This window comes from Cordyceps fumosorosea (genome assembly GCF_001636725.1).
Source record: "Cordyceps fumosorosea ARSEF 2679 chromosome Unknown scaffold_2, whole genome shotgun sequence".
In the NCBI taxonomy this organism is placed as follows: domain Eukaryota; kingdom Fungi; phylum Ascomycota; class Sordariomycetes; order Hypocreales; family Cordycipitaceae; genus Cordyceps; species Cordyceps fumosorosea.
Window position 1 is genome coordinate 1,085,779 of NW_017387302.1, and position 25,578 is coordinate 1,111,356.

The 25,578-nt window shown below is 56.6% G+C and overlaps 11 protein-coding genes across 11 annotated transcripts; 6 read left to right on the forward strand and 5 right to left on the reverse strand.

Annotated features, from left to right (window-relative positions):
* Positions 1–509: 509 nt before the first annotated feature.
* On the forward strand, positions 510–1,028 carry ISF_01492 (Mediator complex, subunit Med11; the record flags this gene model as incomplete). Its single annotated transcript, XM_018845099.1, has 1 exon — positions 510–1,028. The coding sequence occupies one exon, from the start codon at positions 510–512 to the stop codon at positions 1,026–1,028; it is 519 nt and encodes a 172-aa protein (XP_018707865.1).
* Positions 1,029–3,942: 2,914 nt separating this feature from the next.
* ISF_01493 (putative domain YCR061W, C-terminal) lies at positions 3,943–5,526 on the forward strand (the record flags this gene model as incomplete). The annotated part of the gene is made up of 3 exons (XM_018845100.1): positions 3,943–4,095; positions 4,159–4,236; positions 4,294–5,526. 3 exons carry the CDS (start codon positions 3,943–3,945, stop codon positions 5,524–5,526), a joined length of 1,464 nt encoding a protein of 487 aa, XP_018707866.1.
* A 478-nt stretch (positions 5,527–6,004) lies between these two features.
* ISF_01494 (hypothetical protein) lies at positions 6,005–6,768 on the forward strand (the record flags this gene model as incomplete). Its single annotated transcript, XM_018845101.1, has 2 exons — positions 6,005–6,424; positions 6,451–6,768. The coding sequence occupies 2 exons, from the start codon at positions 6,005–6,007 to the stop codon at positions 6,766–6,768; spliced, it is 738 nt and encodes a 245-aa protein (XP_018707867.1).
* A 350-nt stretch (positions 6,769–7,118) lies between these two features.
* Positions 7,119–7,515, forward strand: ISF_01495 (hypothetical protein; the record flags this gene model as incomplete). Its single annotated transcript, XM_018845102.1, has 2 exons — positions 7,119–7,386; positions 7,451–7,515. The coding sequence occupies 2 exons, from the start codon at positions 7,119–7,121 to the stop codon at positions 7,513–7,515; spliced, it is 333 nt and encodes a 110-aa protein (XP_018707868.1).
* Positions 7,516–7,714: 199 nt separating this feature from the next.
* ISF_01496 (Wilm's tumor protein) lies at positions 7,715–8,263 on the reverse strand (the record flags this gene model as incomplete). Its single annotated transcript, XM_018845103.1, has 1 exon — positions 7,715–8,263. One exon carries the CDS (start codon positions 8,261–8,263, stop codon positions 7,715–7,717), a length of 549 nt encoding a protein of 182 aa, XP_018707869.1.
* A 678-nt stretch (positions 8,264–8,941) lies between these two features.
* Positions 8,942–10,240, forward strand: ISF_01497 (hypothetical protein; the record flags this gene model as incomplete). Its single annotated transcript, XM_018845104.1, has 2 exons — positions 8,942–9,089; positions 9,159–10,240. 2 exons carry the CDS (start codon positions 8,942–8,944, stop codon positions 10,238–10,240), a joined length of 1,230 nt encoding a protein of 409 aa, XP_018707870.1.
* A 424-nt stretch (positions 10,241–10,664) lies between these two features.
* Positions 10,665–14,148, reverse strand: ISF_01498 (lipolytic protein G-D-S-L family; the record flags this gene model as incomplete). The annotated part of the gene is made up of 13 exons (XM_018845105.1): positions 10,665–11,135; positions 11,234–11,417; positions 11,632–11,681; positions 11,758–11,884; positions 11,943–12,099; positions 12,170–12,191; positions 12,264–12,593; positions 12,652–12,869; positions 12,937–12,968; positions 13,034–13,246; positions 13,385–13,815; positions 13,869–13,927; positions 13,989–14,148. 13 exons carry the CDS (start codon positions 14,146–14,148, stop codon positions 10,665–10,667), a joined length of 2,454 nt encoding a protein of 817 aa, XP_018707871.1.
* A 1,322-nt stretch (positions 14,149–15,470) lies between these two features.
* ISF_01499 (siderophore iron transporter mirB) lies at positions 15,471–17,323 on the reverse strand (the record flags this gene model as incomplete). Its single annotated transcript, XM_018845106.1, has 2 exons — positions 15,471–17,034; positions 17,103–17,323. 2 exons carry the CDS (start codon positions 17,321–17,323, stop codon positions 15,471–15,473), a joined length of 1,785 nt encoding a protein of 594 aa, XP_018707872.1.
* A 1,636-nt stretch (positions 17,324–18,959) lies between these two features.
* Positions 18,960–20,387, forward strand: ISF_01500 (Pyridine nucleotide-disulfide oxidoreductase, NAD-binding domain protein; the record flags this gene model as incomplete). Its single annotated transcript, XM_018845107.1, has 4 exons — positions 18,960–19,161; positions 19,216–19,918; positions 19,970–20,274; positions 20,332–20,387. The coding sequence occupies 4 exons, from the start codon at positions 18,960–18,962 to the stop codon at positions 20,385–20,387; spliced, it is 1,266 nt and encodes a 421-aa protein (XP_018707873.1).
* Positions 20,388–20,672: 285 nt separating this feature from the next.
* ISF_01501 (Monooxygenase) lies at positions 20,673–22,530 on the reverse strand (the record flags this gene model as incomplete). Its single annotated transcript, XM_018845108.1, has 2 exons — positions 20,673–21,886; positions 21,957–22,530. 2 exons carry the CDS (start codon positions 22,528–22,530, stop codon positions 20,673–20,675), a joined length of 1,788 nt encoding a protein of 595 aa, XP_018707874.1.
* A 625-nt stretch (positions 22,531–23,155) lies between these two features.
* On the reverse strand, positions 23,156–24,621 carry ISF_01502 (sterigmatocystin 8-O-methyltransferase; the record flags this gene model as incomplete). Its single annotated transcript, XM_018845109.1, has 3 exons — positions 23,156–23,680; positions 23,747–24,319; positions 24,379–24,621. The coding sequence occupies 3 exons, from the start codon at positions 24,619–24,621 to the stop codon at positions 23,156–23,158; spliced, it is 1,341 nt and encodes a 446-aa protein (XP_018707875.1).
* Positions 24,622–25,578: the final 957 nt, after the last annotated feature.

Here is a 25,578-nt window from a genome sequence, read left to right on the forward strand (position 1 = left end):
TTTCGTAGCTATCGAGTCGGGAGAGACGACTAGTGATGGCTATTCTCGGGTTGGCACGTGCGCGCGGGCGTGGCACAAGTCGCATAGATGGAAGAATGCGAGAAGTGAAAATGAAGTCGGTGATGGAGTTGCGAAGCAGCCTTGGTTTGCGAGGCGCCCCATATTTATCGTAGCGCAAGCCGGAGAAGGTCGCGGCTGTACAATGTTTGCTCCTTAATAAGCTTTCCTGGTACCGAATGAATCTATGCAGAGAAAGGACGAATGTAAAGTACACATAACTGGAAATATTCTTTTCCTCCCTAAATTCTCTGTGCATGTTATTTGCTCAAGAAGTTTTCCCAGTCGAGCGGACTACCTTATTCTTTGACGTCCTCGTCTGCATAAAATGCACCGGACAACCTACACGCCGCGCCCCCACAGCCTACAGGTAACTATCACTGACCACTTCAGTCAAGCAGGGTTCTCCTCTCCATCAACCAGCATAACAAACTCCCAGGTCACAACTCGCAATGACATCACCTAACGACGTAGCCATGGGCGATGGATCGCCCGTCGATATACATGAGCCTTTCACGATTGAAGAAAACATCAGCCAACTAAATGCCATCGACAAGTCAGCTGTGCAGCTCATGAGCCATGCCGCCACAGCCCTCAACTCGCTCACCACCCCATCGTCAACCAGTTCACCCGCCGAGCAAGGGGGCTCCGAAATTAACGCGCACGCCGCAAAGGAGGCCTTTACCCAGTCCACCGACGCGTTTCTCACCGCGCTGCACGACATTGACGTGCGCATGAAGCGCCAGATCATGGCGCTCGAGGAAGCCAGCATCGTCGACCTCAACAGCGCGTCGCGCGGCGACCCCAACGCTTCGGCTAAGGCGTCGCTCCGGCCTAACGGGCTGGGCGCTATCGGCAATTTGGACGTCGGCTGGCTTAACAGTCGCAGCACAAAGGTCGAGCGGGACATGGAGGCGGAGCTCTGGGACAAGGCGAGGAAACTCATTGAGTCTCTGGCAAAGGACAAATAAGCTGGTTGGCCTTGCGAATCACCCACACGCAGCAAAGAACCTTCTTTTCATCTCTTTCTTGCGTTGAGACCAGGGCACAATGGCGTACCAGACTTTGGTCGCGCTGTTCTTTCGCGGGGTCGGCGTCTCTGAAAGAAGCTTATTGTGTCTTGGGCTTCCCAAGAGTCACAGGAAGACCGCCAGTCAACGAGGTGGTGTCTTCCTAGAACTCATACTTTATGATAGGACCGATCTCCAGTCTGCGGCAAATTACATGCGATGTACCCAAGAGAGCGACTACAAAAGCACCAGCATCCGCTTTCAGCTTCGCAGACGATCATCAACACCTTCGAACCCAACCACGAAAATCATGGAAACCATGAACAAGACGCCCAAAATCGATGTCAACTGCACGTCTCACGATAGTGCTACCATCACCGGCCTGAGCTTAACCGTTGTTTTCCTATTATTTCTCGTCGTCTTGCTTGGATACCAGCGATGGAAGGACCGAAAAATGCACCACCATCTAGCGGCCAAGAACCGGCGTCTCGAGGAAGGGGAGCGAAATAGGGACCAAAATACGACGAGGGAGGCTCACCTGGAGGCTACGTGAAGCTCAAAGTAAACCAAGTGCGCGCCATTGGGCGCCATTCTCGGGCTCAGCTTCTAGTTACTTAAGAACGCGCTCCGCAGCAGCTGCGCATAGGAGCCGGCATGTTCGAGTTAGGCACGCGGGGGGACATGTATGTGGAGGGAAGTTTTTGTATTTTTATGTTAATATTTGAGGAGGTACTTGTTTCTAAATATATCGCATGTTCATCGTATCTCTGTGAAACCTTGCAAAAGCACTTCCTGGGTTACTCCATGGGGGCATCTATTGACTTGACCGTAGACTTGGATCTGCATACGTCGCAGCCTACACCACATGTTGAAGAACTTCGCCAATTTAGCTGTTGCTCTGGTAGTCTTACTTTCCATTGATGTGCCATCGCAGTCACCGCACTCGCCTGCCTGCAACTGTCTGAGAGTTTTTTGTTTGTACAAGAAATAAAAACTGACATTACATTATAGGCTATTCTAGCTCCTTCAATTGGGGGAGATGGCTCGTCAACCTTGTCAGTGCTTCAGGCGTGAGCGCCCTTTGATCCAGTGTATTGGAAGATGGAAAGACACAAAAGACCCGGTCAACAATGACAAAAGACTTTTCTTGTTTCTTTTAAATGACATGCTGACAACTTCTAAAATGACCATTATGATATTTACCAGGAAGAATTCTGCGAGTCCCCTTTGTTGCATCGCATTTTTTGAAAGACCAACTTCTTTGACGACTGGTCAAAGACTTATGGCGACGGCGCAGCATAGCCTCGAAATTATGAGGTAAGAGTCATTCATTCGGTCATTCTAAAGGCATCCTGCCATTTTGGTTTCGAGTTCGAAGGTCTACATAGACGGGAATACTGGCGTGCCTACTCTAAATGTGTCCAGACGCTTCCAGCAGCAATCCACAACACCGCCGAGACTACCGGCCCTGACAACATCAACACGACTGCACCAAACGCTATCAGATGGCAAAACTGACGAGTATGACTACAATTATCACCATTGACCATCTGAAAAAACGAGATTCAGATTCTTCCACTGCAGCACGTTTCTCCGTCTTGCTCATCTTCATGGGCGGCGTCTTGCTGCTCTTCAGCGTACTATTGATCTAATTCTACCGAGACGAACCAACCCCCGTTACCACCTGTAACCGCTGTGCGACTGGTAGCTCAAACTCGCGCAAGCATAGGCAGGCGGGCATCTTGGAGGCGGTAGAGCTGCCAGCCCGACCCGCCTCCGCGCCACTGCCGCGCATTGACGAAGGCATGCTCGAGGCCGGACTGGCGCCCGCCAGGCCAGTTTCGTCGCCATTGGCGCTCGAGGGCACTGCGGACTTCCTCAACGCCGGGGTGATGCCGGCTGGACTGGCGCCTGTGCGCCTGGGGCCTTGTCGGCTGCGCCGTCGCACCTCATCTCCATTTTTCGATAGCTAGTCAGCTAGGGGTACTGTTACGATCTTCAAGGTCTTCAGATGCAGATTTCGGGGAAGATGAGGGGGTTTGTTTGTTTGCGGAAGGCTGATGGAGGGTCGGATACGGGCTTGACTGCTGGGATACGATCGATTGTGGTGAAATGGTACCTAGTGACTTTTTTGGGATGAGAAAATGGAAAAAGATTTGCATGTCAAAAAGTGTTTTCAGTGATTCTTTCAGAGCCGGATCGCGACTTCGACACGGGAGTATTTGTTTCGTGTCAGCCATAGTGCCGTAGTTGCGACGGGGAATGGAGGCCTGGGAAGACTGGCTGATACAGAGTGGTCAGTGTTATTGATGGGTGAGTGGGCTGTGAGGATGGCTCCGAAGCTTTTTTTTGGCAGAAGAAATACCGCATGATATGAAAAACCAACGGCTCTGCATTGATATACTGGTTTGGAGCAAACGTGAGCATGATTCGGTTAGTTTCCGACTAGGATGGCCGATTTGTGCATTCGCGAAGTTGCTCTTTGCCCCCCTGTATCGGTTACTGCGGGCCGACCCACCGTGTGGTGGGGGGCCAATCAACAAGAACGCAATAAATGCCCGGATTACTTGGCGAGTTACCAGACGAGATCCGGGCTTCCGTAGGTCGTTTTCGAGCAGCGCCCCTTTTGACTTTTGCCAATTCCATCCCACAGACTCTGCCTTGCGCATCTTTGATCGCGACATTCGCTGGCCGAGCTGCCGAACCGAATTTTCCACTGGTATTGCGCTATTTCAACGTCGACTGCCGCGTTTCCTCCACCTCTGGTGCTCCCGTTTGTACTCGACATTAGTTGCACACGTTCGGACGGTCCAGTGCACGCCACCTCTCGACCCAAGATTATTAGACACGCTCCGGTCCGCGTGCGCGAACAGCCATGACCACCCGACAAACACGCAATATCGCCTGCCTGGCATCGACGGCCTCTCTACTTGTTGCAACCGTTTTTGTCGGCGCTGCTCGGGCCCACGATCACCATGATGGCGAAACCGCCATTCCAGAGGGCGAAACTGTCACCAAAGAGCCTCTGGTGCGTACCGATCGACGCGACACAGACAAGATGGCCTTGAGCAACTAGCTAACACCACAATAGGATTCCATTACATGGCTTCACATCTTTATTCAAATGCTCGCCTACGGCGTCATCTTCCCCATTGGGATGGTCCTTGGTGTAAGTTGGTTGATCCCTTCCGCATCCTGACCCCTGTCGCCTTACAGTTGTCTCTAGATGACCAAATCACGATGGCACGTCCCAACCCAGGCTATCGGTTCCTCGCTCGCCCTCGTCGGTTTCTTTCTTGGGCACGCCCACGGCGGCCGTCAATACGTCGGCAACAACGTCCACTCCGTCTTCGCCAACATCCTCCAGCTCCTCCTTGTCGGCCAGGTCGTCCTCGGTCTCTATCTCAAGGGTCACTGGGAGCGCGGTATCAATGGCCGCATCCGCCTCCTAATCCGGCCCTTTCACTCCGTTATCGGCAAGGCCATGCCCCTGCTCGCCTGGGTCCAGATGGTCTTTGGCGGCATCACCACCCTCGGCTTCTGTCAGGGCGACCACCTCGGACAGTGCGCCGCACACTTCATCATGGGCGGTGCCTTCATCGCATATGGTATCATCCTGACCATTATCCTCCTCGCCGGACAGATGTGGATCCGCCGCACCGGCCGCTCACAAGAGTTCTTTGACAGCTCCGTCATTGCCGTCTGGGGCTGCATCAACACCTTCACGGAGCACCGCTGGGGCACCGCCTGGGTCAAAAACGACTGGCAGCACACTACTATGGGCATAGTCTGGTGGTGTGCGGGACTGGCTGGTATCTGGCTGAGCCGAGACCGCGATGGGAACCCTAAGCGCAACTTTATTCCCGCCTTTGTCATCTTGATCACTGGCTGGGCCATGTCCGCGCATCCCCAGGAGCTAATGGTCAGCGCCATGACGCACGCCATGTTCGGCAAGACACTGATGGCTGTTGGCGTCACTCGCGTTATTGAAATTGCATTTATTCTCAAGGACAAGCAGTCGCTCGACGAAAATGGTCGCACCTGGAGCAGCTTCCAGTACATTCCTGTTTTTCTTATGTACGCCGCGGGCTTCTTGTTCATGGGTGCCACTGAGGAGCAGATGAATCTTGTTGCGACGTCCGGTATGGACGGCGTTTCCTATACGCTCATTCTTTATTCTCTTGCCTTTATGGTTTTCCTGTTTGCCAACATGCTCATCCATCTCTACGACCGCCTCTCGAGCGACGAAAAGGGCGGTAAGTACACTAACGGACATATTCGCCTTAATGGTGGCGCCCGAGAGGAGGGTAGCCTGCGCGATGCCGAAGAGTTCGAGCTCGAGGGCCTCAGCGACGAGGAGGAGAACGATGAGGGCCAGCGCATGCTCAATCGAGCGGATAGGGCAAGCATCGACACACCGAGCACGCTTGGCCGCAACAATCATGCTTCTGCACATTAAAGATTGAAGCACGTCTTCTTGTCGACGAAAAAGAAATTACTATACATCATTACGGCGTCTGGGGTGGAGCAATTGATTTCACAAATGCAGGCATATGATAATTGCCGGGCTTGAATTGTGCTTTTTGAGTTTTTCAGAATCGGTCTTGTATAAAGGTTAGTTGCGGTAGCCATCGAATTTTACGGGGATTGCGTCTCAAGCTTGTTGGTCATGCTGTGAGTTTCGTTTACAGCGTGAGGCCCTAATAAGGGCCACGATACGATAAAGCGCCAAGCTAAATGAAGGAATCGTTATCGGAGGACGCGTTGAATTTTAAAAAGAACTGATTCGGAAGTTTTTCGCAGCAGCTTAAATAAAGTGTGCTCGCCTTGTTGCAAGAGTTGATTATTTTCACGTCTACTTAACAGTACAGGCCAGCTATAAGGACAGGTCAGCCGAAGAGAGCGACAAAAGAGCGAAAACGGAGCACAACAGTACAATGGAGTTGGAATATCAAGTCTCCGGCATGGTCGCCTGCCGACGAGTTAATCGACGAGTCAACTACCAGCCCGACGATGTCGCCCTGGACCTGTCCAACGCTGTCTACGGATCCAACACGCTCGACTCACGCGGCACAAGCTGGCAACACACGCTCCGGATCTACAACGCCATTTGCTGGGGCAACTCGGTCACGGCCGCGATCCCCGCCCCCGAAGAAGACCCCGACTACGCTTCGCACGTGTACCACCTCGTCGAGCGCGGCCGCAAAGCGACCGGGGCGGCCGTCGCTGAGTCGCGGCAGCAGACCATCAACCACGCGCTCGCGCTGCGCTACTTGGTCGACGAGGTGGTGGCGCGGCGGCAGCCCGTGACGGGCGTGGCGCTCTGCGAGGCGCACCGGCTGCTCGTGACGGGCTGGGTGCGCCGCGGGCACCGCCTGCACAGTCGGCACCGCGACTGCACCCTGAAGTGCTAGATCCAGCCGGAGTTGAAGGCGCTGCTGGCGGAGATGGCGGCGTACATGGCCGCGGAGGTGCCCATCGTCGGCGACCGGGAGCAGGCGCTCTGGCGCGCGGCGAGCTGGCACCAGCAGCTCATCCGCGCGTCGCCGTTCGGGGAAAGGACGGCGGCGGTGGCGCGAATGTTGGTCGTGGCGGTGCTGTTGAGGAGGACGGGGTACGTCTGCGCGATGGGCTACAAGGAGGACCAGGAGGAGGAGTACAGGAGGCTGTCTACGAGACCCGTCGGGGCCCGGCCGTGTGAGTGCTGCCCGTTCTCGGGGGACGATCCTGAGTCGGTGAAAGAACTTGCGGCGTATATGAAGAAATGTTTATTTCGTCGTTGATATAGCTGCATTCATACATTTATTTCATACAGGTGTATCAGTGTACGATATCTAGTTAACTACCTAGATATGTACTAGAGATTGATTTGATGGCATTTCTAGATCTGTTGAATTGTCAGTGTCAGGGTCCTGATTCGAGTGGGGCCGATCTGTCGTGGGGCAAAAAGAAAAATATTTCCAAAAGTTGACCATGTCTTTATTTTGCGACGACTTCCATTTACATCCTTAAACTTCTCGCCCTAATTTTCTCTCTCACCTTGCCCTCAAGATGCCTTCCGTCAAAAACCCCAACGGCCCGTCCAAGAACCGGCTCGCCGCCCGCGCGGCCAAGGCCCGCAAGACGAGCCAGAAGCGCTCCGAGGAGAACAAGCACAAGATCGCCAAGGTGGACGTGAGGCGCGGCGCGCGGCCGGGCCTCCTACCGAACAGCGGGCCCAACGCAAAGGTCAGCTCCAAGAAGGCGCGCAAGCTGCAGAAGAAGCTGGGCTACGCGATGCAGCGCAAGGCAGAGGCCGAGGGCGAGGCCGTCATGACTGGTATGTTCAGAACTGTTGGGTATGCCGGGGGCGGTGTGAATGGCTACTGACGATGCGGCTGCAGATGCCCCGGCGGATGAGGAGGAGCGACTAGGACCGGACGAGACGGAGATGGAGGGCATTCTGTAAAGGGAGCGAGACGAGACGAGATGGTTGACGACGATGCGAGCTACGAGTCTACGATCGAGCAAAATCATTCGGGAACGGCGTTTGGCGGTCAAAAGGAATAACATGCTTTTCTGAGATATTATTGACGATACAAATACACTAGAACATACAAAAACAAATCAATCTGGTTTCGACCCGAACTGAAGCAGCTTGACAATCACTAGCGGTTGGGAAATTCAAATAGTCTCCTAAGCTGCCTTGCCAGCCGCCGCCGCCTGCTCCGGGGCACCGACAATGGATCGGCTTGACGCCAGCCATTCCAGTCCGAGAACCGCATAGTGCGAACTCTCTCCAGCTCTACATAGAGGGAAGAGGTGATGGAAGGCGGACCGCGGCAGTGTCTGCATACGCAGAGCAGCTCTTCGGGCTCGCTGCCGGGGAGCTCGCCGAGCAGCTGCTCCCACGTTGGGCTGTGAGGCGCGGGGGTCTCAACAGCGGGTGCCGGCGGCTGCGGTGCCGGCGCACGGGGGACGTATGAAGGAGGTCGACTATGTGAGGCGTACGGCGGAGGCGGTAAAGGAGGACGAGGCGGAGGCGACGGGTCGGCATTGGCCGACTCATCTTGGTAGGAGCTGCACCACGTCCGGACGACGGATGACTGCGTGCTGCCACTGCTGCTGCGTTTGTCGGCGCTGGGCCGGTCGGGTGGTAAGGCGTCACTGACCAAGGTTTGTAGGTTGGACGACGGGTCACGGGAATCTTGTGTCATCTTTGCCCGGGCGACACAATCCGTTGGCCAAGTGGTTGTGCGGAGAGTGGACGTAGTGCGACCTGGGCCTTAAGTAGGACAACCGGGACTGCATGACACCATGTTCCAAAATTAGACGAGATGCTTGTGAGTCGATGGAACGGCAACTCTGACGTTCAATCCACCCCGTTCCTCTTCACATTGTGTCAGGAGGCCTTGTTGGTGATGCACGCACACAGATTGCTGTTGTTCGTCACTGCAAGCGCTAACTCATGCAAACGTGTCGTGGCAAACGGCGTGATGCTGCATGCTGCACTGCGCTTTCAGATGCAGGGCGTTCCTTCGCCTGAAATCCCCAGAGCCTTGGTTCGCACGCCTTTTTTCCCCTTGCCTTTTTTTTCGCTGGTTTCCTGGTCTGGGTGCCTATTATCGGACTCTCCGTTGCAACCCGGGTGACGGCATCCACGTCAATCAGTCAGTCATCCGTGCAGCCAGCGTCACACAAGAGGCAAGGACGGCATTTGAGCATCTTCCTTTGCTCACGCGTATAAGAGACGCCGTGTTCCCCCTTTTTTCCTCTTTGTGGTGTCCCTGCCTTGTTTCATTTTTATCCCCAAACACACCGCCGCACATCTTTACAACATCACTGCATCTTCCCTCTTTCTTCCTCTTCACAAGCCTCCCTCTTCACTGACCGCCATGACGTACAACCGAACAAGCTTCGACGCCTACCACTGGCTGCCGGAAGAGAACCCGGCCAACATTATCGAAATACCCACCGATGAAGAAGACAACACACACACATCAGGCCTTCCCTATGCAGATCCTGTAGACGAAGCTCCCCAAGGTAGGTGATGGTGTTGGTGACTGGCCCTGCAGACAGAGGCTGTATTGACACTAGGTACACGGAAAACAGAAACCGAGCCAAGCGCCGAGGCCAAGGCTGCCTCAACCGCGTTCCGGGACGCCATCCGACGCAGCATGCCCGTCTACCTAATGTCCTTCCACGTGCGGGAGTATCTACGTGGGACCGCCGTACCGCTGCTCGAGATGGCCATTTGCAGCGGCGTCGAGCTCGCCGCCGTGTCCATCGACGACAACGGGCTGCCGACGTGGCCCGGCCTGCACTCGTGGGACCCCGAGGCACACTCGTTGCACCACGTGCTGCAGGCGCGGCTCTTCGAGTGCCGCGACGTCGAGGCCGTCGTCAATGCGCGTCGTGTGCTGCCGGCGCTCGTGCAGCTCGGCAACGAGCGGCTGGCCGAGGCCGTGGCGCTCGACCTGCGGCTCAGCGACCTGACCATCGGCTTGGACCTGCTGCCGACCTGGGGCGGCCGCGACGGCGACGAGGCCAGCGTCACCACGATAGAGACCGGCAGCAGCGTGCACAGCGACGACATGCCGCCGCCGTGGTCTACCGCCGAAGCCGAAGCGGACCGGGTGGCGGCGGAAGAGGAGGCTCAGCTGCCGAGCGCGTGGAGCTCCGACACGGACTCCTCGGACGCGGACGCGGCGCCCGAGCCCGCGTCCGAATGCGACGACGAAGTCAGCCTCTTCAACTTCGTCAACGAAAACCCCACCTTTGAGGAGCTCAGCGGAGAGGTGCCGCTGACGCACATCATCCACGACGTCGAGGTGTACGGCGCGGCCTCCGTGGCCTGCGGCCATACGCTCGACTTTGGCGTGTACCTCGCGCGCGACGACGACTCGGACGTGGACGAGCTGCCCGAGGTGGAGCTGGCGGTGGACGAGGAGACGTTTGCGCACCACTACCACCTGGCGGACGCCATCGACGTGGAGCTCGCGGGCGAGGGGATCTACTGCGTGATCCCGAGGGGCGAGGCGGCCGCCGCGGAAGTCGCGGAAAAGCTGGAGGAGGTGTCGGAATGCACCATGGATTCGACGGAGGAGGGGGAGGAAGGGTCGTCGGCGAACGAGCCGGTGACGCCGACGAGCGCGGGGGACGGGCAGGTGCAGACCGACTGGATCGTGTTGTAGTTTGTGGTGTACTCGAAGGGTACCTTGGTTGTTCATTTGGGTTGATGCTGCCTGCTTCACTGCGTTTCGTTCTTGTGATTTCATTCTCGGCGAGGCTATGATGTCTCGATTCTTTAATTTGCTTTTGTTTTGCATACCTAGTACGTTCCTGGGAACTGGGCAGTTGAGACCAAAGCAGGCAGCGGTGGAATTGGGTTTCCTACTAACGAAGGCTAATGACTTATGAAGATAACGAAGTTTTATGTCAATCAAAGCAACTTGTATTCAAATTGTGCCATGTCGCGTCCTGATCAAGTGATGCACTAGTTAACATACAAGATGCACTGATGGGTGACCGGAACCACGATCACCACCCGGTTAACCTGTAACTCAGCGCCACTTTCCACCTCTTTCACGACTCGGGCATGCCCAGCTGAAAATGGACTCACGTCCCATCATCACATCCGTTCAGCCAAGCTGCGAGGGCGCCGGTATTCGGACCCACGGCGACGAAGTCCGCGCGCCCGCTGCCCGGACGCCGCCTCGTCCCCGGCAGCGTCGCGAGGCGTGTGTTGGCGCCCGAAGTACCCACGCAGTTATTTACGACGCCGACGTGCCGCCACGCCGGCTGCTGTGGGTACATGTTGAGCCAGACCTCCACTCTCCCATTGAGCGGCCGCGTCCAGACGTAGTCGGCCCTGCCGTCGCTGCCGGGGATGTGTGTGAGCGCGGGGTGGGGGGTTGTTGCTGGAGAAGAGCGTTGGGAAGGAAAGGAAAACACGTACCCGTTGATGTCATGGAAGCTTGTCTCTTTGGGACGCTGACCGATGCCGGCGGCGTCTGCTTGTGGGAGCGCGGCGAAGCGGCTGTCGGGGCTGGTGGTGTTGGTGCCGTACATGTTGCGATAGATGGTCGTCTTGCCGGCGTTGGAGAGGTAGATGTAGTCATCGCGGTGATGGCAAGGGTCAGATCTTACATATATGTGGACTAAGGATGGTGTTGAAGTTCACTTACACCGTCTCCATCAATATCGGCAATGCGGACATTCTTGCCCAGACCAGGCCCGCTGGTGACTTGGCCGATCGGAGTGAACGAGTAGCTGCCATTTTGACTCTTGCCTCCGCCCCCCGGTACGAGCAAGTAGGCTGTAAGTGCGCCGGTCTCTGGTTCAAGGACCAGGTAATCGTCACATCCGTCGCTAAGGCATGTCAGCAGATGATATCAGATCAGCTCCTGCTGGGATGAGACTTGTGCGTACCCGTCAATGTCGCCAAAAGACGACCTGGCTTCCGGGAGCTGCGCCTGCTGCGATGGGACCCCCATCTTTTAAGGGACTGAATGAGCCGCCTTGGTTGGAGCTGGATGTAATCATCAGTTTGCGTTGGTTGTGTAGGGGAGCTGCAGATACTCACTAGACAGTTGGAGCGCCAGTCTTCGGGTCAACCCAAACGTAGTCTTGTCCCTGTAGCATTAAATGTCAGAGAAGATTCGGCATGGTGCCAGCGTGCCCAAGTAAGGAGCAAGTTGATTCTACGTACTAGGCTTCCGGTAATGTCGGCGAATCGCAGTCCGTCAATGGCCATGCTGTCATCGGTGGTGCCCCGGGTGTACCAGACAGACAAGGCGCCGTTGTCGCCGATGACCACGTAGTCATCCTTGCCGTCTCTGTGAGCACGTTAGATTCCGGCCATGAGTATGAAAGACGGGGAGAGATTCCATTTACCCGTCCATGTCGGCAAGTCGGATTCTGTGCGCTTGGCCGATGCCATCCGAGATGGACTTGGCACCGCCTTGGTCAATGAATAGAGGCACACCTTCACGATTCGTACGCTGGTTCAGCAAGCCAGACAGACCGCCGTCACCGTCCCAGACGAGATATTCTAACATGAGTCACCAAGCCAGCGGTCAGCAATCAGGCCCTTTGCGGCCCTTGTTCTCCGCAAAGCATACCGTCGCGTCCGTCGCCGTTGGTCTGCGCAAACTCGCGTGTCAGCCAATACTTTTGTACTGTGACAATTGAACATCAGACGGAAACTGAACATACATCCGCAAAGACTAGCTTTGGAAGGTCGTCCAGGCCAACCCCGGTCGCGATGCCCTTTTGGTCGTGAAACACGACGTCCGTGCCGCCGACCGAGCCGACATTAAGGAAGTGCACGACCGAGCCGCTCTTGCCGACGTAGACGTAGTCGGTGCGGCCGTCGCCGTTGATGTCCGGAAAGCGCAGGGTCGCGAGGTTGGCATGCGGCACGCCCGAGGCGATGACGCCGCCGTCGACGAACTTCCACCCGTTGGCCCAGCTCTCGTCGGGCCCGCGATTCCAGAAGATGCGGACAGCGCCGTTGCGCGGGTTCACGACGAGGTAGTCGTCCATCTAGAGCTTGTTTGTTAGTCAAGTCGTTGCGGGACAGGGCCAAGCAAAGTTTGTTTACCGCGTCGCCGTTCTTGTCCTGTGCAAGGCCTGTTACCAGAGGAGGGAGTTGGTTGTGTTTGTAATTCATGTCATGACATACTGCGAGGTAGATTGTCTGTCCGCGACCGGCACCACTACCGATGATGCTGTCATTGTTGCCCGCGGGTGTCCATGGATTCGGAAGGTTGTTGAGCCAGCATCGAATTTCCCCCGTTACTGGGTCAATCCAGACGTAGTCTGCTTGTCGGAGTGTTAATAGATTTACACACAATATCTGGCAAAATAATGAAAAACTCTCAACTACCTGCTTCACCGTCCCCGTTCATGTCGTGCAGTCTACAATGCCGCCCTGTATAAGTCAATCTAGTTAAGTGCCTCATCATGCCATGGGACACACCTACCGGACACGGGCACCGTCCAAACCAAAACCAGAAACAACCTTTCCTGCTTCCTGCCAGTCCTTATGAAACTTCCAGTCGCCATTCCGTCCGAAGCTCGCGGCAATCTTGCCCGTGGCCTTCCACGCCGGGTTCGAGTTGCACCTGGCCGGGCCGTCCCCGACAGCCCAGTCCCGGAGTTCACGGTAGCTTCCTTCCGGCTTCGAGTCTAGAGGACTGTTTCCATAATCCGGCGGCGGAACGTGCTCGTCAACGCCGCCGTTTCAGCTCCGGTCGCTCATCGGCAGCCGTCTCGGGTCCTCGCCGACCAGGGGGGCAATCCAGCCGCTGGGGATCTGCGTCACGAAGTCGTACCAGTAGTCTCCGAACAGCTTGTACCCTTCATTCGTGGGGTGGATGCAGTCGCGGAGGACACCATCGCCGTAGCTGGGCACGAAGGTCGTGAAGTTGGCCGCGAGCACGTGGTGGCCGGCGTCCCTTCGCGTCTTGGCGATACCGGGGACCAGCTTCTGGTACTGCTGCGTCCGCGGCTCCTGCGACGGATCGCAGGTGTCTATGATCATGGCTACAAGCACCACGGCGTCGGGGCACTTGTCAGTGATCTTGTCGATGAGCTTGCCGAGCCGGGAGGCGGCCTCGACGGGATCGATGCCTTCGGTGGAGATGGAGGGGTTCGAGTTCATATCGTTGGTGCCGGCACCGATCAAGACGACGTTTGGCCGCTGCTCAAGAGAGGGATTGATGTGATCCGCCATGTACTGGATGGTCTTGCCGCTCCATGCTGCCTTTAACTGTCGTTAAGCTCCGCCGGTTTTTGGTAGAGAGCAAGGTGACTTACATAGTATCCGTCATCCATTGTGCCAGACGACTCGGTCCCGGCAAAAACAACCCGGTTCCCTTTATTTCTGTAAATTCTTCGTCTTCTTTCTCCAGGAAGAACGGGTGTCCCTGAACTTACTGAACAAGTCATTTCGGAGCTGGCGTCTGTAACCATCGCCGTCTCCGCCGACGTCACTGAGAAAGCCGACAGTGATGGAGTCTCCCACAGGTAGGATGCGGAGCTTGACACCGTTTGCAATTTGCTTTCCCGCCGGTGTGCCTCTGAATTGAAGAGCCATGTCGACATCTGCGGCTGAAGCTGAAGCGGGGAGAGCAGCTACCGTGGGGAGTACAACGGCTGCTGCCACTGCCGCCCAGAAGGTATGCATGCTGTGTATTCTTTGTAATAACTGCATATGGTGGGAAATGGTGCAAAATGGCTTGAAGATAGGTTCCTTCAAGTTGGGAAGACTGTAGACATCTTTATACATCGTCTGAAGCTTCGTGCTACAGAGAATCTTCCGACGTCAAGAAGGATATTTCTTTCAACAGGCCGAAATTGGGCGGACTTGGCCGGCTCGCAATTCGACTACATCGTGATTCAATCCAGCTCGTAATATTCCAGTCACAAACCTTACATATTGTCGAGTTGTAGCTGCAGCATACGGCAACATGTTGCCGTCCGAGCGGGTGTCATCCTATGCACGGAGGGCACAGACTCTGGAATGAGACTCAGCTCACGCTCTCCTGTACAATACTTTAGCAATGATTGTCTTTTCTCAGTAGCCAATACATATTGGTCCAGTCTCTGCACCCCTTGAGTTACATGCAAATCGGTCTAGACTGTGCAAGTTGGTCAGTCGACCGGCAGCTGGATTGTGATGGCATCGTCCGGTTCGACTCTGCTGACCCAGAGCCAAGACAATATATGCGCTTTGTGTTGCGTCACATCGCATGAATGAACACCTGCACCCGAGTGAAGGGATGCCGGCTGAGCGAGAATGGTAAGGGAGGATGATAGACAAAGAATCACTTGAGATATTGGGAGCGGCTGCTGTGCAGGAGCGAGGTCTAGGATGCCGCATCACATTGCTAGGCAGGGCGCATGATGAAGGGTGGCATCTTGGCGAGAGGTCCAAGGAGAATTATAGACAGAGTGCCATCCAAGGTATTGGCAGCCAGGGGCTAAGTAGGTACAGGGCCTACTTCCCGCAAGCTTAGCGGGCAGAGCTTGAAGCTTGCAGACAGAACCCCTTTGTGGAAGCATGGTACGCTAATGAGAACGGCACGGCAGATTGGAAGACAAAGATTCACTCGAAGTATTGAGAGAAGCCGCTGTGTAGCAGGAAGGTCTACGATGATGGGTGATGCTCAGCGAGGCAACTGTCAGGTACTCTGATTGGATTGTGAAGAGTTATTATCAATATAGACCGCTGTAAATAAATATTAATTGTATAGTGTTTGTTAACTACAGCGACGCGTGAATTACGGTGGCCGGTCTAGGGACAACATCGAATGTTGCCTGCTGCCTTCTGTGGCGAATGAAGCGTGAGGAATGCACCTGATCTGGTAGTTTCTTGGCCACATTCGTTACACGGAAGCCCTGGACCAGGGAGGACGTCTAAATAGTGTTGCCCTTGGTCTGCTTGCCCTGCTCCTCCTCAATCTTCTTGACGTTGATGTTCTTCCACGCAAAGACACAGAGAACGCAGAGGGGCATAAACGCGGCGCCGACAATGACCATGAGGCGCATGACGTGCGAGTAGGCGCCGACCACGGCCTCGCGCTCCGGGGAGCCGTCGGCAAAGGAGCCCTGGATGTTGATGTCCGCGAAGATGGCGCTTGCGTTGCCCTTGAGCCCCTCCGGCAGGCGGTTGGTCAGCTCTTGGGGCACCATGTTGTTCCACATGGCACCCGCGATGGCAAAACCAATCGCCGCGCCGACGCTGCCAAACAGCCCGCCGATAGCATTGACGGCGGCGATGTACTGGTGGGTGACGGGCGCCATGATGGCCAGGGTGCTGCAGGCCGTGAAGATTTCGCTGCCGAGGCCGACCAAGAACTGGGTGAAGACGAGCATGCCGACGGGCGCGCTGGGGCTGCGGAAGGGGATGATGAGCGCGGTGCCGAGCAGCATAATGGGCACGCCCGCGTAGGCGGTCCACTTGAAGTCGCCCGTGTAGCTGATGACGAAGCCGACGATGGGCGCGAAGAAGGCAGCGGTCAGCATGAAGGTGTTGACGATGTAGCCGGCCGTGTCGATGGGCTGGCGGTGCACGATGAGCAGGTACGAGTAGAAGTAGGCATTCCAGGTGAAGCAGGACAGGTACATGGTGCCGACGAGCAGCGAGGAGCCGATGATGGTGCCCTGCTTGAGGTAGTGGAAGGGCAGGAACTGCTTGGGCGCGAACTTGGCCTCCCAGATGTAAAAGACGGGCAGGAGGAGCACGCCGAGCACGATGAGGGCGATGATGTAGGGGGTGCGCCACTGCTGGGGGGCGCGGCTGGCCAGGCTGAAGGGCAGCAGCAGGAAGGATAGGGCAAACATGAGGATCAAGATGCCCAGGATGTCAAACTCGATAGCGTAGAACTTGAAGGACTGGAGCATGGTGCGGCCCGAGGCGGGACGCTTCTCAATAATGCCCTCGCGCAGCGCCTTGCGGTTCATCATGCTGAGGAGAACAATGGCCGGGACGCAGCTGGCTATCAGTAGGATCGCAAAGGCACCAAACGCCCAACGAAAGTTGACCTGCTCAAGAAACAGCTTGCCAATGGCGGGGCCGGCAAAGGCCGTGGCGATGCGGGGCGTTGCGCTGAAGCCGATGAAGATCATGCGGTTCTTGAGCGAGGTCATGTCGGCGAGGAGGACGCCGATGACGTAGCGGACGCCGATGTGGCCGGTCCAGTAGAGGGTGCCGCCGGCGACGTAGGTCGAGACGTTGTTGGAGACGGCCTTGAGGATGGTGCCGACGACGCAGACGAGGAGCATGAAGACGAAGCCCTCGACGCGGCCCCAGATGTCGATCAGCTTGGCCAGGGCAAGGGGCGCGCAGCCGCCCATGATGGTGGACAGGATGGAGGCGATGTTGAGCAGGCCGTGGGACTTGAAGGCGGAGGTGACGTAGGGTGAGAGGGCCGAGTCGACGGCGTTTTGGAGGTAGTCGACGAAGGAGATGAGATAGAGGCTGGGGGAAAGGTGTTAGTGATGATGAGCACGAGGAGGACAAGCACAAGGACAAGGGCAAGCACTTACAGCCCAAACATGGTCCAGAGCGTCTTCTTGGTCCAGATGGTGGTGATGGCGCGCATGTTGCGAACACCCTCCTGGAACTCATCCGAGTCGGATCCGTTGCCGTCCTTGGAGTCACGATGACCGCCGGCCGGCATCGCGACACCGCCAGCCTTCTCGGCGTCGGTGTAAGCGATGACCTCGGGCTCGCCGGGCCGCTTCTGATCTGCTGTGATGGCCGCCATTTGCTTGCCTTTCACTGTAGATGTGATGCTCTAGTGCGCGAGAGTCTTGTCTTGTCTTGTGCCGGTTTGCCGAAGAGGAAGGGTTCAGCTCACAAAGGGTTACACACACACACGAGGCAACTCTTCCCAAGGAGAGAATCAAGAGCAGGGCGGACGGGCGAGGCTAGATGTAGGTTTCCGACCCCCCTGGCCGTACGGATGGGGAATCGATTGACATGGCAGGCGAGACACGGAAAAAAATGCAAGAAAATTTTCGCCTTCGAGACTCTGTTTGCGTCGCATGTGATGGATATTAAGCAGCCTCAGCTGGAATATTGCCAAGCATTCGGTCTTGGCAATACAAAACAGTACCCAGGATCTGATAACGGGTCTGCTTGCTAGTTGGAGAGAGAGAAGAGGCTTGATGGGAGCGTTCGGTTGAATCAGGGACCTTGTCCCAACTCTAAATCAACGTACAGTGAACTACTGGTGACTATCGAGGGGTGCAATGAAAAAAGTCTTGGCTCGCAGGTCTTTGTGGCGTTTTTGTCGGAGCTCTTTGGTTGCCAAGTCTCGAGATGATTGTCAGACCCCAAGATCAAGCAATCAAGCAAGCCACTCGCGTGTACTTGCCATACTTATGGGTTCCAATGTTCCCAACTAGTTAGTAGTTGCCAGTTACCGCCTTGCAACTTGACAATGTTGCCGCGGATACTGGTACGAGTAGTTGTCGTTTGGCTTCATATATGACAGCCTTATTAATAGCACAGACAGCAAAGTAGCACACCAGCCACCCTTCTCAACGGCCCTTTTCAGTCCCAAAGAGTTCCTGTCCGAGTGCGACGGGGTCCGCTTCCCACATGGGTGTGGACAGGAGCGGCCAGTAGAAGGCTAGAAGGATGCAGAAATAAATTGCACGGAGCAGGTGACCCGGTTGAAAATTATTGGTGGCGAGACTAACTAATAACTGTTCGGGGGGCAACTAACCGACTGGGTAAGTGATGGGCAAAAGGGCCAAGAAAAACCGAGGTGAGATGCGCCCTGGCTGGCGGTGGCGAGTCATATGCGATTGATAAGATGGGTTTGATTAGATTAATCTATGTACCTATGTATATAATATACTGGAGGTAAAACAGGCGAACCTCGGGGTGGGAACGGTGAACTGACCTTGACTAATAGCAGGTGACTAGTTATGAATTTGACTTTAACACTCAGTATGAGGGAATAATCGACAAGAGAGAAGAAAAAATAGTCAAAATTTGTTGAAGAAAAATTGGAGAGCTGGGATCAGATCAGCGCAGCCCTTGCTTGGCGCGCTGGCCGCGCACTTTTATTTTATTTTACCTCGAATTTTTGCCCCATTCCATTCCATTCCCTAGTTGCACAGTCTGTATTCGTATCAGTACTGGGTACATATATATCCGTCCGTCCTGCTTCTCCCACATGCACGAGGCTATTCTCGGAATAGGCTCGGGCGATCGACTTGTCCCGAGAGACGGACGTATTTGACGTGACCGGTAGCTGTAACCTGTACCGTAGCTGTCTCTCAGTCCAAGCTCCAAGCTCCAAGCTCCAAACTCGCCATACTTACACATCACCTACACTCTTATTCACTCTACCTCGTACACCATCCCTCCTCCTAACTTCACCCGCCAGGATGCCCTCAGCACCCAACTCTGATACCACCATAAGGGTCCTGGTCGCCGGCGGCAGCTACGCCGGCCTCGCCGTCGCCGTAAACCTGCTGGACCTGCATCGTGGCGTGTCTCCTCGCATGCACCCGGAGCCGTTTGTTCCCGAGCAGGACTGGCCGCACATTAAATTCCACATTACCGTCGTCGACGAGCGTGATGGCTTCAGTACGTCCGCTCCCCCCCCCAGCATCCGGACTGACCACAACTTTCTTCCCCCAGTGCACATCGTCGGCGCCCCCCTCGCCATGGCCGACCCGGCCTACCGCGACCGGGCCTGGGCGCGCTTCAAGGACATGACGGACCTCCAAGCCGACAACCTCACCTTTGTCCACGGCAGCCTGTCCCACGTCGACTGCGCCGCCAAGACGGCCACCATCCTCCCGCACGGCACCAACCAGGCTCCCACCACCATCGAGTACGACTACTTTTGCGCCGCCACCGGCTACCGCCGCGTCTGGCCCGTCGTGCCCCAAGCCCTCACCTACGACAACTACCTCGTCGAGACGCAGCGCCACATCGAGGATGCCTCCCGCGCGACCCACGGCGTGTTGGTGGTCGGCGGCGGCGCCGTCGGCATCGAGATGGCCGCCGAGCTCAAGCTCGTGATGCCGCACCTGCGCGTCGTCCTGGCCCACTCGCGCGACAAGCTGCTCTCCTCCGAGGGCCTGAGCGACGAGTGCAAGGACGTCTCCCTGCAGCTGCTGCACGACGCCGGCGTCGAGGTGCTGCTGAACCACCGCCTGGAGAGCCACGAGCGCGTCGAGACGGCGGACGGGTCGGCCAAGTACAGCGCCAAGTTCACCAACGGAACCGCCATGGACTTTAGCATGGTGATTGTCGGCGTGTCCCAGAGCGTGCCCGCCACAGACTTTCTGCCCGTCGCGGCGCGAGACGAAGACGGCAAAGTAAATATTCAGCCAAAGTAATTTTTCTCCTTCTCCTTCTAAAGTTGCAGAAATGCTGACCGGAATAGCCTCATGCTGCCTGCCGAGATCCCCAACTCCGAGTACCACTACTGCGCTGGCGACGCGACAAAGTGGTCCGGCATCAAGCGGTGCGGCGGCGCCATGCGAGCCGGCCACCTGGTCGCCATGAACATCCACCAGCACGTCCTTCACAACGTCATCGACCACACCCCCAAGTACGGCGAGCTCGCCGAGATCCCTGCCATGATCGTCATGGCGGTGGGCAAGAAGGCGGTCTGGTCCGGTCCGGAAGGCACCGGCTCGGGAGAGGATGTGATGGCTAAATTCTTTGGCAATGATTTATACCTGTCTGGTGAGTGTGACAGCAAGACTTGTGAATTGACGGTTGAACTAACTAACAGATGTATAGGCTGCCTGAGCTGGATTGGCGTGAAGATGCGTCAGGACGTACAGGCGTCCATGTAATGACAAGATGACAACTACACTAGAACATAACATAGAGAGCGTTTATAGAGATACATCCGATGACTGATGGTGAAATTAAAAAAAAAGAATTGTTTAAAAACAAAACCTTGAATTCAGTGAATTTCTTTCAATTGTTGACGTACAGTCTGCTTTTCTAGTATTTCGTTGTATATTTTTTGCTATGGGGTAGGAGCATGTCCCTGTCCAACCGACACCACCAGCGACAAACACCCATCCATCTCCTCACCTTCATTATCACCATCATCATCATCATCATCATCATCATCAGTAGTATCCCTTGACCTTCCCGGCAATCTGCAGCGCCAACGCCCTCGAAAACTGCCTACACCACATGAAGCTGCCCGTCATGTACCAGAACCCCTCCACGCCCGTCGGCCGCCACCACCCCCTCCTCTCCTGCTCCTCGTCCAGCTCGCCGAACCCGACCAGCCTGTCCGCCACCTCGTCCCCCATCAGCCCTCTCACATGCTCCATGTTCCCCTCGAACCCCGTCGCCAGCACCACCACGTCTGCCTCCACGCTCCTCCCGTCCGCCAGCTCCACGCTCCTCTCCGTCAGCCGCGCCACGCCCCCCTCGCACCGGTGCACCTTGACGCGCCCGTCCGCGATCATCGCGCACGCGCCCTGGTCGATGTAGTAGTGTCCGCCGAGGATCAGCTGGTGGTCCGCCAGCCCGTAGCCGTCCCCCCCCGTGCGCAGCGCCATGCCCGCCGCGCGCAAGCCCGCCAGCATCTCCGCGTCCGCCGCCGCCATCGCCTGCGTCAGACCGACGCTCATCGAACGCACCACCGCGATGGGCAGCGAGTTGCCGACCAGGTCCGCCTCCTCGGTAGTCAGGCCGGGCATGTCCCAGAGCCCGAGCTGCAGCGTCTTCCACGAGTCGGTGGAGAGCGTGAAGATGGGGTGACGCTGGATCATGGAGACATGGCGGGCGCCGCACTCGACGAGGTCCTGCGCGGCGTCGTGCCCGCTGGTGCTGCAGCCGATGACCACGGCGCTCTTGCCGGCGAGGTCCGGGATGAGCCGCGCCGACTTGCGCTGGCTGGAGTGGTAGATGTCCCCGCGGAAGGACTCCTGCCCGGGGAACTGCGGCGTGACAGGCGTGTCGCCGTAGACGCCGGTCGCGAGGACGACGTGTCGGGGGTGGAACGTCTTCTCCTGCTCGCCGCTCTCGACGGTGACGGTGTAGTGGTCGTCGGTGCGCTGCACGGAGGTGACGGTGGCGTCGACGAGGACGTCGAGGCCCATGAGCTGCGAGTAGTGCTCGAGCCAGTCGGCGGCCTGGCTCCCGGTCAGCCACTCGGGCCAGCTCTCCGGATACTTGACAAAGGGGTAGTGGTCGGTAAAGGTCGGCGTGTTGAGCGTCACCGAGTCGTAGCGAGCTCTCCAGGTGTCTCCAACGGCGGGATATCTCTCGACCAGCAGCGCCCTGATGCCCATGTGCTTGAGACGTGCCCCCAGGGACACACCAGCTTGTCCTGGAAAACACGTCAGTATTTCTCATAAAGGGAACAAGAGTGAGAAGAAGAAGGGTAATTATGTACGTACCAGCACCGACAATCAGCACGTCAAGATCCTCGCTTGCATGAGTTCCATTCGCCTGCTGCGGCCTCTTCCTCGCCGACCGGCTCTGGCGCCTCTTCACCTCCAGCTCCTTCTGGTAATGCAGCTCCTCCAACTCCGTAAACACCGTCCAAGCCTTCCAGTTCTTCTCCGCGTCATTCTCTAACCGCACGTACCCCCGGCAGCTACCATGCTGCGTGCGGAACGTAAACGCCGACTGCACCCACGCCTGCCCCGCGAACTCGACCAGCGACGGCTTCAACCCGCCCGCCTCGCACGCCTTTACGTCTTCCACCACGCGCGTCCTCCTGCCCTCGTCTACGTGGTGCCTTATGTCGTCCTGACCCCGCTTCGTCGTAAATTCCCAGCCCAGCGCGAGAATGTCCCGCCACCACGCGTCGCCGATGAAGAGCTTTGCGAAGCTGTCGCCGGTGGTGGTGCCCGCAAGGCATGCGTGCAGACCAGCAAGCCACTCGGAAACAATGGCAGCTGCGTCAACGTCAGCCTTTGCGACGTGCAGCTTGAGCTCGGGCAGGGTGGGCAGGACTGTTCCGTCCATGTTGGTGGTGGTTGTTTGGAGGCGATGATGCGCTGCTTCTTCAAGTACTGGATAAGCATGGAGAGCCGTTTTTCCCTTTCGAGTGCTGGTCTCGGAAGCGAAGCGAAACTACGACATGCAGTGGCCAAGAGCACGGATAATAAGTGAGTAAATCTTTTGCCGTATGGGATCAGGCTCTCCTCCCTCTCTCGCTTATTTACTCCTCGTACACAGGATCCCCCTCCCCCGGTCGGTCTACGACGGTGTTTAGCTAAAAACACTCACTGAAATATCTGACATTTCCACCACCTAAACAGTTTTGTAAATCAGGCCGTCTCATGCAGGTGAAGTTGCGTTGCGCCTTGCCAAGGTCTTGGGTGCAATCCTTGCTGCTTTTAGAAATTTGTTGGATGATTATCCTGAGGGGCGTGTGGGTATGCAACGGAGGCAATGGTTGATTACGGTACCCATCATGTGGCCCAAGGGTATCGGCGATCCTCGTATTGTACAATCGACTGCCTATCGCGAGGTAGGGGGGGCGCCGGGATGCAAGGCGATGTGATGGAAACTTTTGCCAATTTTGAGAGGTCTAAGAACATGGTCTATCAAGGTGACTACAGCTACGCTACTAGGCTAGATACCGGTCTTAACCGCGCCAGACGGCCTCAATCACAACAAAGAACGACAGAGGGTTAGCCTCGAGACGCACGAGATCGAAGCGCTCGTCCGTCGCCTTGAAGATGGCCCTCCACGCCTCCGCCGGCCGCTCCTCCGCGTTGAACAGCGCCATCATCCGCAGGTCCGTCGCCGTGCCCATCTGCTGGATCGACCGCGGCACCGCCTCCTCGCCGCCCGTCGACTCCTGCTTGCCGACAAAGTCGAGGAAGAAGACCCGCGACCCGGGCCGCATCGCCGGCACCAGCCCGCGCAGGATCTTGACGCACTCCTCGTCCGGCCAGTCGTGCAGGATGAGCTTGATGAGGAACACATCGGGCTGTACCGGCTGCGGGTTGAAGAAGTCGTGCGCGATGAACTTGACGCGCTCCTGGAGCGCCGCCGGCTGGTGCTTGTTGAACACCGACTCGGCCTCGGGGAGGTCCTCCACGGTGATGGTGAGCTCGGGGAACCTTTCGGCCAGGAAAAAGGCGTCGTGACCTCCGGAGCCGCCCATCTGGATGATTGAATTGTTAGTCAAGTGAGCCAACTACTTACTGGCCGCCAGAGCGTTGCCACTTACATCAACAATGTGGGACTTTCCAAGTGCCTTCCAGTCAAAGGCATTCTCAAGAACAGTCTCGAGTCTGAAAATCTCCTTGAGGTAGCGCATAAACTCGACAAAGTTTCTCTGTCTCCAGCCCTTCCGGTCGCCCTCACCGTCGTTCTCAATGTACTCCCACGAAGTCGTGTAGTTGCCAATGGTCGCGCCCTTTTGGTGCATCGCAAACGCCGTCTTGGTCATGTCTCTGGTGAGCGCGGGCTGGCCGCGCGCGTGCAGCTCGAGCGCCTTGTTCATCGCCAGCATCGGCGCTCCGGCATCGTCCAGGATGGTGGACACGAGCGCACGGAGGCCCGACGACTTGACGAGGGCCGCCGACCGGCTCGAGTGGCGCACACGCCGGGTCACCTTGTGGTCGCCTTCGGGCGCAAAGAGCCGCAGCGTCATGCCATGCTCGATGACGCGCTGGACAACCTCCTCGGGGAGCTCGGCGTGTGCGGCAATCTCTGCAAAGGACGCGGAGCCGTCAAGCGGCACGGCGGCCCAAAAGTCAAAGTGGTTCATGAGGTTCAGCGCCATGATGTCTGGGATGGCCTGTGGTGGTGTAAGTTAGTGAGGTTGTTTTGAGAAATGCCGGACCATCCGATACTTACCGTGTGCACATAGTTGAAGATGCTCTCGCTGGGTCCTTGGACGAGGTACCATATGTCGTTGATCTTGTCGAGAAGCTGCTGTCGACGAAGGAACTGCTCCCCAGTCAAGCCTTCGTAGCTGGTAGCGCTCTTGGGGGTGAAATCTGGCTCAGCAATGTTTGCATCGGCGAGACTCTTGGTGAAGCTGCTGGCAAGCTCAGCAATCTGCGCCGCCAACCCATTGATGTTGTCGTTGGCACTCATTTTGTCTGAAGTTCCTATCTAGTCAAGGAAGTCGTTGTAGAAGATCAAGTTGAAACTTTGACGTGAAGCTTAAAATAGCTCTGTTGCGCGCAGGTCTTGATCTATGTATGGCCGTTTGGTTTCACGCTGTTGATGCCGGGAACTGGCGGGGTCTCCATCTTGAAAGTCACGCCGCGCGGGGCATTGTTCCAATGACGAATGGAGTCGATCAAGTCCGGGCTGGCGCTGATTCTCGTTGTCTCACGCTCCTGCCTGTCATAGTTAGGTAACGTAGAGTAGACACGGAGCCGGCTGTGTACCCGTAGTATGATATGCGGGACTGGCTAGTTGCAGATTGTCGTGGCCGGGCTCAAGAGGAATTGTGCATAGGAAGAATGATCCTGTCGGAAATAGGCATCCTCAGCCGAGAGCCCCTGGAACGCGCCTCTCAACCCCCTCAACCTATCCGTCGCTGTTCGGCGTTATTCATGCGCGCCGTGCATACTTGGCAGACTTGCGGGGGGGCTCGCAGGGACGAGTTAAAGTCGAATCGTTATGCCCAGCTGGGGCCTCGGACCTGATTTGCCCCTCCCAAAGGTATAGAAATGTCTCACGCAATCCCTGCTGAATCTCCACGCAGGCATCTTATCAATCAGATTATAGCACAAGAGGCTAGCCGTGTTTCCGCTTTTTAAGGTGCTGGCTGTCTCGTCCCGCAAAGCCCCATAAGGACTGAAAGTCGGTTATTGTCATTTGACTAACAAAATCAGCGCATTACCCTCACTTAACTCCAAGTGGTCTGCGGCTGAGTTCTGCAGAGGCGGGGCGACGTTGGGTCTGTTGTCCTTGAGCTTCCGTGAGCTTCGCAGAGTCAAGCGTAATAGGATGGACAGATTCCTCCTGGTGACATGGTGGGCGCCATGCCCTGCACGGGCGAGCGGCGCAATAATCCTAGTTCGTTATTTTTAACTGCCGCGA